A 12,219-nucleotide genomic window follows, 5' to 3' on the forward strand; every position below is an offset into this window, starting at 1 on the left:
TAATGAGTTGGTGTTTCTTTTCAAGGGTTTGAGTGATTAAAATGAGTAGAAACAATGTTGAGTGCCTGGAAGTTAAGATTTTACAAGTAAAGTCTATATTACATACAAAATTATATGTAGAAGTTCAACAACAAAAGTTCATTAGACATATTTAGCTTAATTCTTCATTATTTGAAAGATAATCAGATTGAAACAGGGTCTGTTCCATTTGAAAGTTCTAGTGTGGCCGGGTTTTCTATTCAAGAAAAGAAATTAAAATAGAGTATTCCAAAGTCCCAACCTGAAGACTCATGTAGTAAGCATTTAGGGAGGGAGAGAAGGACTGTGGGCCACTATTTGATGGGCTTATCAAAAATTGGCTAACTGTAGTCTGGGATGAGCCTTGTGTAGTTTGAACAACTTCAGTTTAACACTACTGTTCCATTGCTATTAGTGAGATAGTTCTACTGATCTTTCATATTGTCCAAATAAATACAAGCAGGACATGTCTTGCAGTATTCAACTAGACATTCTGAGCTAAAGTCAGTGCAATTGTTTCTCTATTAAAACATTCTACAGTGTTGTATAAAAGAGTGTTTAACATGTCCACTCTTCGTGGTCAGCATTACATTATTACACTCATACTTGTATTTTAAAGCAACCAGGATGGCAAAAGGGCTTTAAAAATGAGTACTTGGAGAAGGATGTTAAGCATTGCAAGGACTATTAGGTTAGATCTCTTTTAAATTTTATTCCAAAGTTTTGTGATTATATGATTCTCTGAGCATCTTATGGTAATTTGATACCATGTGGCCTTCAGTTTAGAATTAATGTTAACATCCTGATTGCACAAGCACTGTTATATTTGTTTATTCATAGGACTTCAGTGCCATCATTCATTTGGTCGCTTACTATTATTGGATCTTTCTATACTAAATTTTGAAAAATTGTCAAATTTTGTTTGGATTGTTAAATTATTTTTGAGGTTGTATGAGTCATAATTGTGGGGCCAGTATTTAATGTTAAATGACTTCAGTTATTGTTGACATTACTTGTACTTTTTCCTCTGTATATCGTCAACAAACAAGTACCACATATTTTGAGAAATAAATAAATCTGCTTTCATTAATAACTGTAAAATATCTAACTATCTTCTACCCAAAGATGTGAAGTTTTGAGATATTTTTAAATCCTGAGGGATTTAACTGTGTAGCTGTCACTTGGGCATATGTAACAATATCTAGTTTCTTTATTTAAAATCAACATAGCCTTTTCCTCATCGACATCATTGTTTGTTTCAAGCAGTACTGTCCTCCTATGTTTTTGGATAGTCTCACCTCACCCCTAACAGCAAGCAGTACGTCCGTCACCACCACCAGCTCCCATGAAAGCAGTACTCATGTTAGTTCATCCAGCAGCAGGAGTGAGACAGGGGTCATAACCAGCAGTGGAAGTAACCTTCCTGACATTATCTCATTGGACTAAAGGAGGACTCACTTGATTCTGGGAATCAATCATCAGACTGCTCTTTCTTGGATCTCTGGTCCATGGAACCTATTTTTTTTTCAATTTAATATTTATTGAAATGTCAGATGGATTCTTCAGCTTTTTGAGAAATGAACATAAATGACTCCAGCAAGAACCACGTGACATGCAGGACTTATGCTGTACGCTGAGCATCAGATACATTCAGCTGTAATGGTATCTTCTTGAACAGTGGATTTCAATTTCATACATTACTGGATGGATTCAACAAACCAGTTTAATTTTTTGTTACAATAAACAGCAATAAAGTTATGTAAATACTTTTCTAATTAAAAAGATGTAATAACTGATTCTAGAACAACAGCAACTATGTTTATTATGAAGGAAAAAAGTAGATGGAAAGAAATTGTTTGCTGAATTTATCCTTTCCATAGAGATCTGCTCTATTTTGTTGAAGTAATGAAATTTCAATAAGTGGCTAGAGCTTGGGTTCCACTTTTCCATTAGTTTTACTCTTCATGATCCATCAGAGAAAGTGGCCCTGTGTTGTTGACATTTACACTTTAACGTTATTTGCTAATGTATGCAGAGTGAAGTGCTGGGATTTGCTGCTCTCTCTTAGTGATTATGTTCAGCTATGCAGATTCTGGCCTGGCATACGGTGTTACTTTCGGTGATTGTACATTCTCATTCTAGAGTTTAATGTTCAATTTGAGTCTTGCCTTCTTATGAAAGAGTATTTGCAGCTTAAGGATGCAGTATGCTTGAGGTCTGTTAGAATTTTCTTTGCCATGTCCAGAAATACCAGTTGTTTGGAGGCAGAAGGATAGATTTAAAAACTTAATTTGTTCATTTATCTTATAGAACAACATGCTATAATGTACAATCTCTGAAACTTTTCATGTTTTAGTGACACTGACATAGAAATTCTATGTTAGATCTCTGGTTGTATTTCTTACTAATATAATTTCTAGCTCAGCAGTGACTTTCAAATTTGAGGAAAAAATAGCAAGAGATGACATCAGATCTTTTCTTTTTCCTTCTTTGATTAATCTTTTGTGAAACCACACATACAGCTAGGAATGTTTGAATAAAGTGAGGAAGTGTTCAGGAGAAGGACCTAAACCCTGCTTCTTGTCTCATTCCATGCTGCCCTTAAACACGATGCCAGTGGCTGTTCTTGTTGCACTTCGAAAACCACTTGTGTGATTTTCTTTCAGTTACTCAGAATACGGTTTTAGTTATAACAAAACATTTTCATCCACATTTTCTCACTTGCTTCATTTGGCTTACTAAATATTTTTTAGTTATCAAGAATGTACTACTTTATTGATGCTTACTCTCTCTTCCTTAATCTGCATCCACTTCTGAACAGCTTTTTTGTTTTTCTTTAAATTGGCTAACGGACTTGACACACAGAAGTGCCCACATGAGGACTCCATACTTCACTTACGACAAGAGACATATGACTTCAGAATTTGTGCCACTCCAGAGAGCTGACTTGTTTTGCTTGGTCTTTCATACCTTCTCAACTTCTAGTGTCCTTTGTGTGCTTTTTTTCTGTACTAATGTGATATGTAGTTCTCTTCCTCTTTACCTCTTTGGCTGCATCACCCCATGTATCCTTTTGGTGTAACTATTATCATTACAAGTATGCAAAGCAGGGCCAGCCCCTGAGCTCCCAGCAGGACTTGCACCACAGTCCAGTTGCTGGCTTCTTAGCCTTTAGATTAACAATCTGCCCAGATTCAGAATTACTTCCTACAAAATTTTATGTTGATGCTATAAGTACACAGTTTCTGTTACCTCTGTAATTAGATTTTTTTTTTAACTGACCTGGCTTGTGTGGCATAATTTGTTAATAAAGAAGCTATCCTAGTTGTTTGCATTTTGTTGCCAATATATTAGAGTTTCACAGACTCCCTTACTCAATTTAATGAACAAAGTTTTATAAGTAAGTGGAAATGTTAAGTGAAACGATTAGTTCTTGTAACTGATACTCTGCATTTGTAGTTGTGATAACATTTTTTTTTGTTACTTTGATGCGAACAGTTTTAGTGTTCATTTCTGGTGCTTTACACTGAGATTATGTAAAATTTTATTTTACCTCAGGCACTTAACACTTAAATAGATTCAAGTTTATAATATTAAACTTGGGACTTAACTTTAGGTATTTTTGAAGACATACACTTTATGCCCTTGGCCTGTGGCAATGTTATGATTGTATGCTCTTTCTTTAATATGCTCATTTATTTGATAAAGGTCTTGACTTTTTTTGTAGCGGTGTCTTTCTAGGCCAGATTTCTATTTAACCAAGTATAGTGGAGCTAGAGAAACATGCTTGTTATTGCTAGAGTGTCTTTACTCAAGGAAATGAGCCGTAGTAATGCTTTTGCAGTCATCTAGAAGTACCAGGACTTTCCTTACTTGGTGATACCTGACAGTGTGACCGCTGCTGCACATAGCTTCTCATGTAAGATCTCCTTTCACTTACTAGCTTCCTGGGCCCCAGCTGAGTCTCTTTGAGACTCTGTTTTCTGCCTGAAATTATAAATAATTGGTATCTGTCCTAGGTCCAGTGAGGTGGATTTAGGCACTGTGGCATTTATCTCATAATCTGTTCCAGGAAAGCTGCCATGCAAATGTGATACATAGATAAGGGAATATTGACAATATAACTTGATGTAAGGCAAGGTTCCCTTAGGATAGACTTGAGGGATTTAAACAGTAGTGGTGACAGCATCTGAATTTGCTATGCCTTCAGAGCAGTCCTGGACTCTGCTTATCTTTGTCTTCTGCCTATGAAGAATCTATTAGTTGCATTTGTATTTTTAAGTAAAATTGGTTTTCACAAAACATTTGTTTTGTTCTTAATTATACCTTTCTCTGCTAACCTCAATTGGTTATTTAAAAGCAATACTTGGGCTGGAGGGATGGCTTAGCAGTTAAGGCGCTTGCCTGCAAAGCCAAGGGGCCCAGGTTCCATTTGCCAGGATCCATGTTAGCCAGATGCACAAGGGGTCGCATGTGTCTAAAATTATTTGCAGGGACTGGAGGCATGCCCATTCTCTCTCTTTCTCTGTCAAATAAATAAAAATAAAATATTTAAAAGCAATGCCAGGCTGGAGAGATGGTTTAGTGGTTAAGGTGTTTGCCTACAAAGCCAAAGGATCCCTGTTTGATTCTCCAGACCCATGTAAGCCAGAGGCACAAAGGGGCACATATATCTGGAGTTCATTTGCAGTGGCTAGAAGCCCTGGTGCATCCATTCTCTCTCTGTCTACCTTGAATAAATAAAATAAATAAATAAGTAACATATTTATTTAAAAAAAAACAATGCTCTCAGCACTCAGGAGACTGAGGTTAAAAAGATTACTATGAGTTCAAGGTCAGCCTGGGCTGGAGTGAGAGACTGCCTCAAAACAAACAAAAAAAGCAAAGTACTTTTTAAGTAAACAGTTTTCTCTGCAAGTTTGTCTTCATGCCTATGAAATTTTAAATTTTATTTCTTAGCTCTTTTTATCTTAGCAGAAATAAAGCAGTGCTCCATTTAATCTTGAATCCAACATTAAATTTAGTGGCCCTGAGTCCATGTGGTGTGGGAGCTTAAAGTTATTATCATTTAGATGTGTGCTTGATGGTTGAATCCTCACCGTCTTTCCTGTTTGATTCCTGTATGGTGAAACTTATGGAAAAGAATTTTAGGATTTCTCTACTTATTAAGGGACTAATAACTCCTGTATGATTGGTTTATATCCTTCTTTTCTTAGGAACCATGCCACAATTCATGGAAGCAGCAAATAAAGTTTTATAAAAAGATTTGCCTGTTCTTTAATGCCTGCCCTATTGAATAGTTGTGGTTTGAATTAGATGTCTCCCATAAACTTAGAGGTTCTGAATGCTTGGTCCCTAGCTGATGGCAACTTGGGAAGTGGAGCCTTAAGGAGGATGTGTGTTGCTGGGTATGAACCTTTTTGCCAGTATTAGTTGAGCTCTCTTGCTGTTGTTTTCCACTTGCTGTGGCAAGGAAGTGATGTCCAGCCTCTGTTCTGCCATCTTTTCTCTGCCATCATGAAGCTTCCCCTAGAGACTAAGCCATAGTAAATCCTCTCTTCTCATAATATTTGGTGGTGATGTTGGCTTTTCAAGGCAGGGCCTTGCTCTAGCTCAAGATATCCTTGAACTCATGGGGATCCTCCTACCTCTGCCTCCTGAGTGTTGGAATTAAAGATGTGTACCACCATGTCTGGCTTCATCATCTGCTTTTGGTTGAGTATTTTGTCCCAACAATGCAAAGGTAACTATAATAACTTGTGTCTTTCTGTTTATATCTGTGTATGTTCATGATGGAGAACTCAGACAGTGGAGAAAAGTAATCAATAGCTACTTCTTCTATCACCAGGGGAAAGAGCTTCACTTTTAGGTTTCTTTTAAAACTAATTATTTGAGAGAGAATGAGGCAAATAGAATATAAAATAGGCATTGTGCTGTATTGTTTGGGAATTGTGTCTGTTCAGTATTAACAATGTAGAGCTGTTTGGATCCACAGAACAAGACCCATGGATGTGAAGAGTTGACCGTGTATTTGACATGTTCCAGAAACACCTGCATATGGATATCTAACTAATTTTTAAAAATTAAACAGATTTTTAAAAAATATATTTTATTTATTTATTTTAGAAAAAGAGGTAGAGAGAGAGAGAGAATAAGTACTCCAGGGCCTCCAGTCACTGCAAAGGAACTCCAGATGTATGCATCTCCCTGTGTATCTGGCTTACGTGGGTCCTGGAGAATAGAACCGGGATCCTTTGGCTTTGCAGGCAAAAGCCTTAACAGCTAAGCCATCTCTCCAGCCCCCCCCCCCCATTTATTTTTATTTTTATTTATTTGAGAGAGAGAATGAGTGTGCCAGGGCCTCCAGCCACTGCAAACAAACTCCAGATGCATATGCTACCTTGTGCATCTGGCTTACTTGGGTACTGAGGAATCAAACCTGAGTCCTCGGTCTACACAGGCAAATCTTTTAACCACTAAGCCATCTCTCTCCAGCCCCTAACTACCTTTTAATGTGGTTTCACTTACACTCTGACTACATTTTTTGTTTGTTTGTTTTAAACTACTTTTGCCTAGGGCCAGCCCTTAAGTAGTAGGCTTTCTTTTTACCTCTCTGTAGGTACCATTTGGCTTTTCCAGGCTCTGCTGAGACAAAGTCAGTCCAACTCAAACTGGGAACATGCTAAAGTTGAAACAATAGGGCCATTTTCTGACTCTGGCATTTTGTACCCTTATGCAAAATCCTTATGCATTTTGCATCTTTATGGCCTTTATAGGGCTGCTGTGGGGAAAGAGACTATTACAATGTTCAGATTTTCATGGTGTATCATTTTCTTGATTGACACGTCACATTCCACTTACTAAGCTTTTTTTTTTTTTAACATTTTATGAGAGAGGTAGTTGGTGCACCAGGGCCTCCAGTCACTGAAATTGAACTTAAGATGCTTGAGTCTTTGTGCAGCTGTCTCATGTGGGACCTGGGGAGTTGAACATGGATCCTTAGGTTTCACAAGCAAACGTCTTTACTAAACCATCTCTCTAACCCCACTTCCTAAACTTTTTAAAATTTGTGAATGGCTTTTAAAGCTTCTAAGTGAGAAAAAATTTAAAATGGAATATTCCAGGCTGCAAAGATATCTTAGTGTTTAGTTGCTTTCTTGTGAAGCCTGATGGCTGAGATTTGATTCCTAATCCACATAAAGTCAAATGCATAAAGTGGCTTATATATCTGGAGTTCTTTTGCAGTGGCAAAAGGCTTTGGTGTGCCCATTCTCTCCCCAATTAGTCTCTGCTCTTCTTTCCTCTCCCCCCCCCCATCCTCATAAATAAATATTTTTGAAAAAATCGAGTATTTTATTTGGGCCTTCATTTTGTAAATACATGTATTTGGATAAAGTACTTATAAGAGATCCAGGCTCTGGCTTGAAAGGGGTTGCAGTCCAGTCTTGACAAATAACTATTCTTATGTAGTAACAGGAATGTCTTAATCTTTGCAATAGGCTAAGGAAAGTATTCTTCTCACTTGACAAATGAAGCAGACTTGGTAAGCTTACTGACTGCTGAGTCATTTAAACTCTACTTAACATTTTGAGGAATTGCCAGACTCTTCAAAGTGGCTATACCTCTTAGGTGTGGTATATATAGAAACATGTTTATGTGTGTGCGGGTGTGCTTGCATATGTAGACCATAAGTCATTGTCCATATGTCTTCTCGATCACTCTCCACCTTGCTTTTTAAGACAAGCTCTTTCACTGAACCTAAAGCTCATCAATTGGATAAGACTAGCCAGCAAGTCCTGGGGATCTGAACTCAGAACCTCATGCTTGCTTAGCAAACACTTTACTGAGCTGTCGCCAAAGCCTAGCTATACTGCTTGAAATCCCCACCATCAATATATCAAGAGTTGCAATTTCTTTAAACCCTCACATTTTTTATTAGTTCCCATCCTAGTGAGTTGTGAGTGTTACCTAATAGTTTTGATTGCATTTCTTGTATGATTAATGTGTACTCCCTATCATGTTTATTGGTGATTTTTATATTCTTTTTTTGGCACAGAATAAACACACTGCAAAAGATTACATTGGGCATAGCAAAGAAATATTCAACCAATACAAGATTTAAAGCAACCAGGGCAAACATCAAACTGTGTAGCTCCAAATCCGATAATTCTAAACAAGTTTCTGGAGTTCCAATTCCACCCCTCCAGCTAGACTAGTCACAGTCCTGGAAAACTTCATTTGGAGCTGGCAGCTCAGAGCCCTCTCGTGGTCCCTGCGTCTCCACTGGGTCTCCATGCAGGCATCCAGCAAACCTGCTTCACACTGCCCATGGCCATTTCCAAAACAGACCATGTTGCAAATTCAATGACCCTCTCTTGCCTGCATTTCTTACACTGTGCAAAACCAAGTAGGGTGCCAGTTTGTTAATCCAGGGGGGAATAAAACAGACTGAAGAACAGGACGCTCCTTCAGCTTTCAGGCCTCTTTAGAAGGCTGCATTCTTTCTGTTGTCCCAATGCTGCTCAGCTGGCCCAATCCCAATGGTTGTAGTCTTTCAAACAATTACAGTTAAACAGCAGTTTTCAGCCCAAGGATTTCATTTCTGTGCCATATCCATTTCTACACTGGAACCCTGCATAATTCTTAGGGTGGGTAAGCAAGCCTCTCACATAAACTGCTTCTAGCCTAGTTGAAGCAAAGCTCTTTCTCATAAGCCAAATCTCACAGTCCACAGTTTCTGCATTCAGATCTTTCAACTCTGACCAGAATAGTCCATCAGGCTGTACTTACAGTACCACAAGGCATCTCTTAGTCCAAAGTTTCAAATCCTTCGACATTCCTCTTGAAAATCGGCTCCAAAAGGCCAAAGCCACACAGGTGCCTAGCAGCAATCCCACCCCACTTCCAGTACCATCTTTACTGTTGCAGTTAAGTTCGTGTTGTTGGTAGAAAACACCTGACCAAGAGCAGATTGTTGGGAAAAGGTTTATTTTGCCTTACAGACTTGAAGGGAAGGAAGCTCCATGATGGTGGGGGGGGGGGGTTAGGGGATGTGGCATAAACAGAGGGTGGACATTACCTCCTGGCCAACATCAGGGGGACAGCAGCAGCAGGATTGGTGAAAAGATTGTTCTCTGTTGAATGGACTTGGTATCTTACCAAAAATCAGTTGTCTGTATAAAAATGAGTATACTATGGCCTTTCCATTTCTATTCCATTTTTTTAAAATGAGAGAATTGGCAGGCCTCCAACCACTGCAGTCAAACTCCAGATGTGTGTGCCACTTTGTGCACATGTGCAACCTTGCACCCTTGTGTTACCTTATGCATCTGGTTTACATGCGACCTGGAGTATTCAACATGGGTCCTCAGGCTTCTCAGAATCGCTTTTTAAATCACTAAGCCATCTCTCCACCCACTGTGTTTATTTTTATTTCAATACCATACTGTCTGTGTAGTAAGTTTTAAAATTGCAGAGTATAGCTCTATAAATTTAAGCATTTCCAAGCCAGGCGTGGTGGTGCATGCCTTTAATCCCAGCACTTGGGAGGCAGAGATAGGAGGATTGTCATGAGTTTGAGGTCACCCTGAGACTACATAGTGAATTCCTGGTCAGCCTGGACTAGAGTGAGACTCGTCTCAAAAAATTTTTTTTTTCATATTTTAAAAATAACCTTTCTGAATCTTTGCAGTTCCCGGTGAGTTTCAGAATAATCCTACAAATTGGTAGAAAGAAACCAGCTGGTAGGCCAGGGATGATAGGGCACATCTTCAATCCCAACGTTTGGAAAGCTGAGCTTGGAAGATAGCTGTGTTGAAGGCCATCTGAGCTAGAGTGAGACTCTGCTTCAAAGACAACAAGGGCTGGAGAGATTGCTTAGTGGTTAAGGTGCTTGCCTGCGAAGCCTAAGAACCCTGGTTCAGTTTCCCAGAACCTACAAAACACAAGATGCATATGGTGGCACATGCAATTGTTCATTTGCAGTGGACAGAGGCCACCCCCTGCCCTCAAATAAATAGTAAATTTTTTCAAACAAGAAAGCAAAATATTCAGCTGGGATTCTGGTAAAATCTATAGATCATATTTAGGAGGTATTACCGTATTAAGAATTTGTATGTTATGAACAGGTGATTTTTTTTTCAGCTTTGTGAATTCTTTCAACAATATTTTGTAGTTGTTTGTTTATTTGAGAGCAATGGAAAGAGGCAGACAGAGACAATGGGCACACGAGGGCCTGTAGACACCGCAAACAAACGAGATGCATGCACCACCTTGTGCATCTGGCATACATGAGTCTTGGGGAATGGAGCCTCGGGGTCCTTAGGCTTCACAGGCAAGTGCTTAACTACTAAGCCATCTCTCCAGTCCCTATTTTGTAGTTTTAATGGTATAAATTTATATTTACCTAAATGACCTTAGTTTCTTACTTAGGTGTTGGGCTTTATTTTTAAAGTGCTTGTTGGGGATTGGACACTTAATATTGTATGTGAAGCCATGTTTGCTCCCCAGCACCACACATACACATGCACATACATGGTAGTATTAAGCTCACAGCAACCTTGAGCAGAACATGCAGAAAGATCCCTCACATCTCTTGCCCCATTGCCTCTCTTACCATCAAGGTTACCCCAGTGTAGTACATTTGCTACACCTCATGGCTCACTGTTTGACACATTATCAGCTAAACTCTGTATATTAGGATTAAGTCTTAGTGGATTTTGACAAATGTTTCATGATAGGTATATACCATTATAATATTACAGAATATTTTCACTCCTAAGGATCCCCTGTGCTCTACTTTTCAGCCCTCCCAGTCCCTGGAAACTTCTACCTTTATAGTTTCTCCTGTTCCAAAGTGTGTGACACATAGTTGAATTACTCAGTATGTGATGTTTTCAGGTTAACTTCCTGTAATAATAGTTTTGAAAGACACTGCTAAATGATGTTTAGCATCTTTTTACATATTTATTGTAAATTATTGTATATTATTTCAAATTCTACTTGTGGGTTTGAGAGATGGCTTAACAGTTAAGGCACTTGCCTACAAAGCCTTATGCTCTGAGTTCAGTTCCTCAGTACCCATGTAAAGCCAGATGCACAAAGTGGTGCATGTATCTGGCGTCTGCTTGCAGTGGCTGGAGGCCCTAGTACACCCATTCTCTCGCTTTTCTATCTCTGCTTACTAATAGATAATATTTAAAATTTTTTAACTTGTGTATTGTTGATAAGAAAACAGTGTTTTCTTTCTTTTTCCCTACTTCCTCCTCACTTCCTTCTTCTCTCCTTCTCTCTTTCTATTTCATTCTTTCTTGCTTTGTTTCTTTCTCACAGTAGGTATCCCAGGCTGGCTTGGAACTCATCTGCCTGCACCCCCATGCCAGGCTGAAAATAAATGACTCTGTATCCTGTGGCATTGCTGTAATCACTTACTAATTCCAGGAGGGGTTTGCTCGCTTGGTTGGTTCAGTCTTTGAGATTTTCTAGTTATGTTATCTGCAAGCATCAACAGGTTGTAGTCTGTGCTTCTGTTTCATGTGCCTTTTTTGTCTTGCTGCATTAGCTAGAAATTCCATTTCTTATTTGATGGCATGGTTTCTGAAAAGTACTTATATTTCTTATATTTGCTTCTCTATAGGTAACATAGTTTGCTTCTCTGTATTCTAAGATTTTCTTTTTGAGTTTCTGCATTTTTTACATGATAGACATACTAGATGTAAGATTTTTATTTGTTTAGTAGTTATCCTACTTTTATTCCCAGAGCTCTTTGGGTATGTGACTTCATGCCTGTCATTAATTTTAGGAAAATTCTCTGTCATTGTTTCAGCTATTACTTTTGTTTCTTTTCCCTATTTTTTTCCCCCTTATAAAATGCATCCCATATTTCTTGTTAGTATTGTTAGTTTTTCTTTGCCCTTTAGTTTTTATGGTCTTCAGGCCCATGGATTCTTTCCTCAGCTGTGCTCAGCCTGTCAGTGAGTGAGTATATCAATAATATTCTTTATTTCTCTGATAGTGTTTTTTGTTTGTTTGTTTGTGTAGGGTCTCACTCTACCTCAGGGTGGTCTTGAACTCAATGGCAATGCCCCCACCTCTGCCTCCCGCCAAGTGCTGGGATAAAGGCATGTGCCACCACACCTGGCTTCTGATGGTATTTTGTGTATTTCTTTTTATTATTTTGTAGCATTTCCTTCTTGGTTTATA

General features: G+C 38.5%; 1 protein-coding gene across 9 annotated transcripts in view; it reads left to right on the top strand.

Annotated features, from left to right (window-relative positions):
• Pias2 (protein inhibitor of activated STAT 2) overlaps positions 1–4,320 on the top strand; it is a 143,622-nt gene extending 139,302 nt beyond the window's left edge. For 4 of the 9 annotated variants that reach the window (XM_045142965.1, XM_045142971.1, XM_045142966.1 and 1 more), the window contains one exon: positions 1,282–1,814. In XM_045142965.1, coding sequence (XP_044998900.1) covers positions 1,282–1,464 — 183 coding nt within the window. In that variant the 3' untranslated portion in view covers positions 1,465–1,814. Of the gene's footprint in view, positions 1–1,281; positions 1,815–2,883 lie in introns of those variants that run through there. The other 5 variants (XM_045142968.1, XM_045142969.1, XM_004656805.3 and 2 more) reach the window with 5 other exon arrangements.
• The last annotated feature ends 7,899 nt before the right edge of the window (positions 4,321–12,219 follow it).

The sequence above is a fragment of the Jaculus jaculus genome, chromosome 2 (genome assembly GCF_020740685.1).
Source record: "Jaculus jaculus isolate mJacJac1 chromosome 2, mJacJac1.mat.Y.cur, whole genome shotgun sequence".
NCBI classification, from domain to species: Eukaryota; Metazoa; Chordata; class Mammalia; order Rodentia; family Dipodidae; genus Jaculus; species Jaculus jaculus.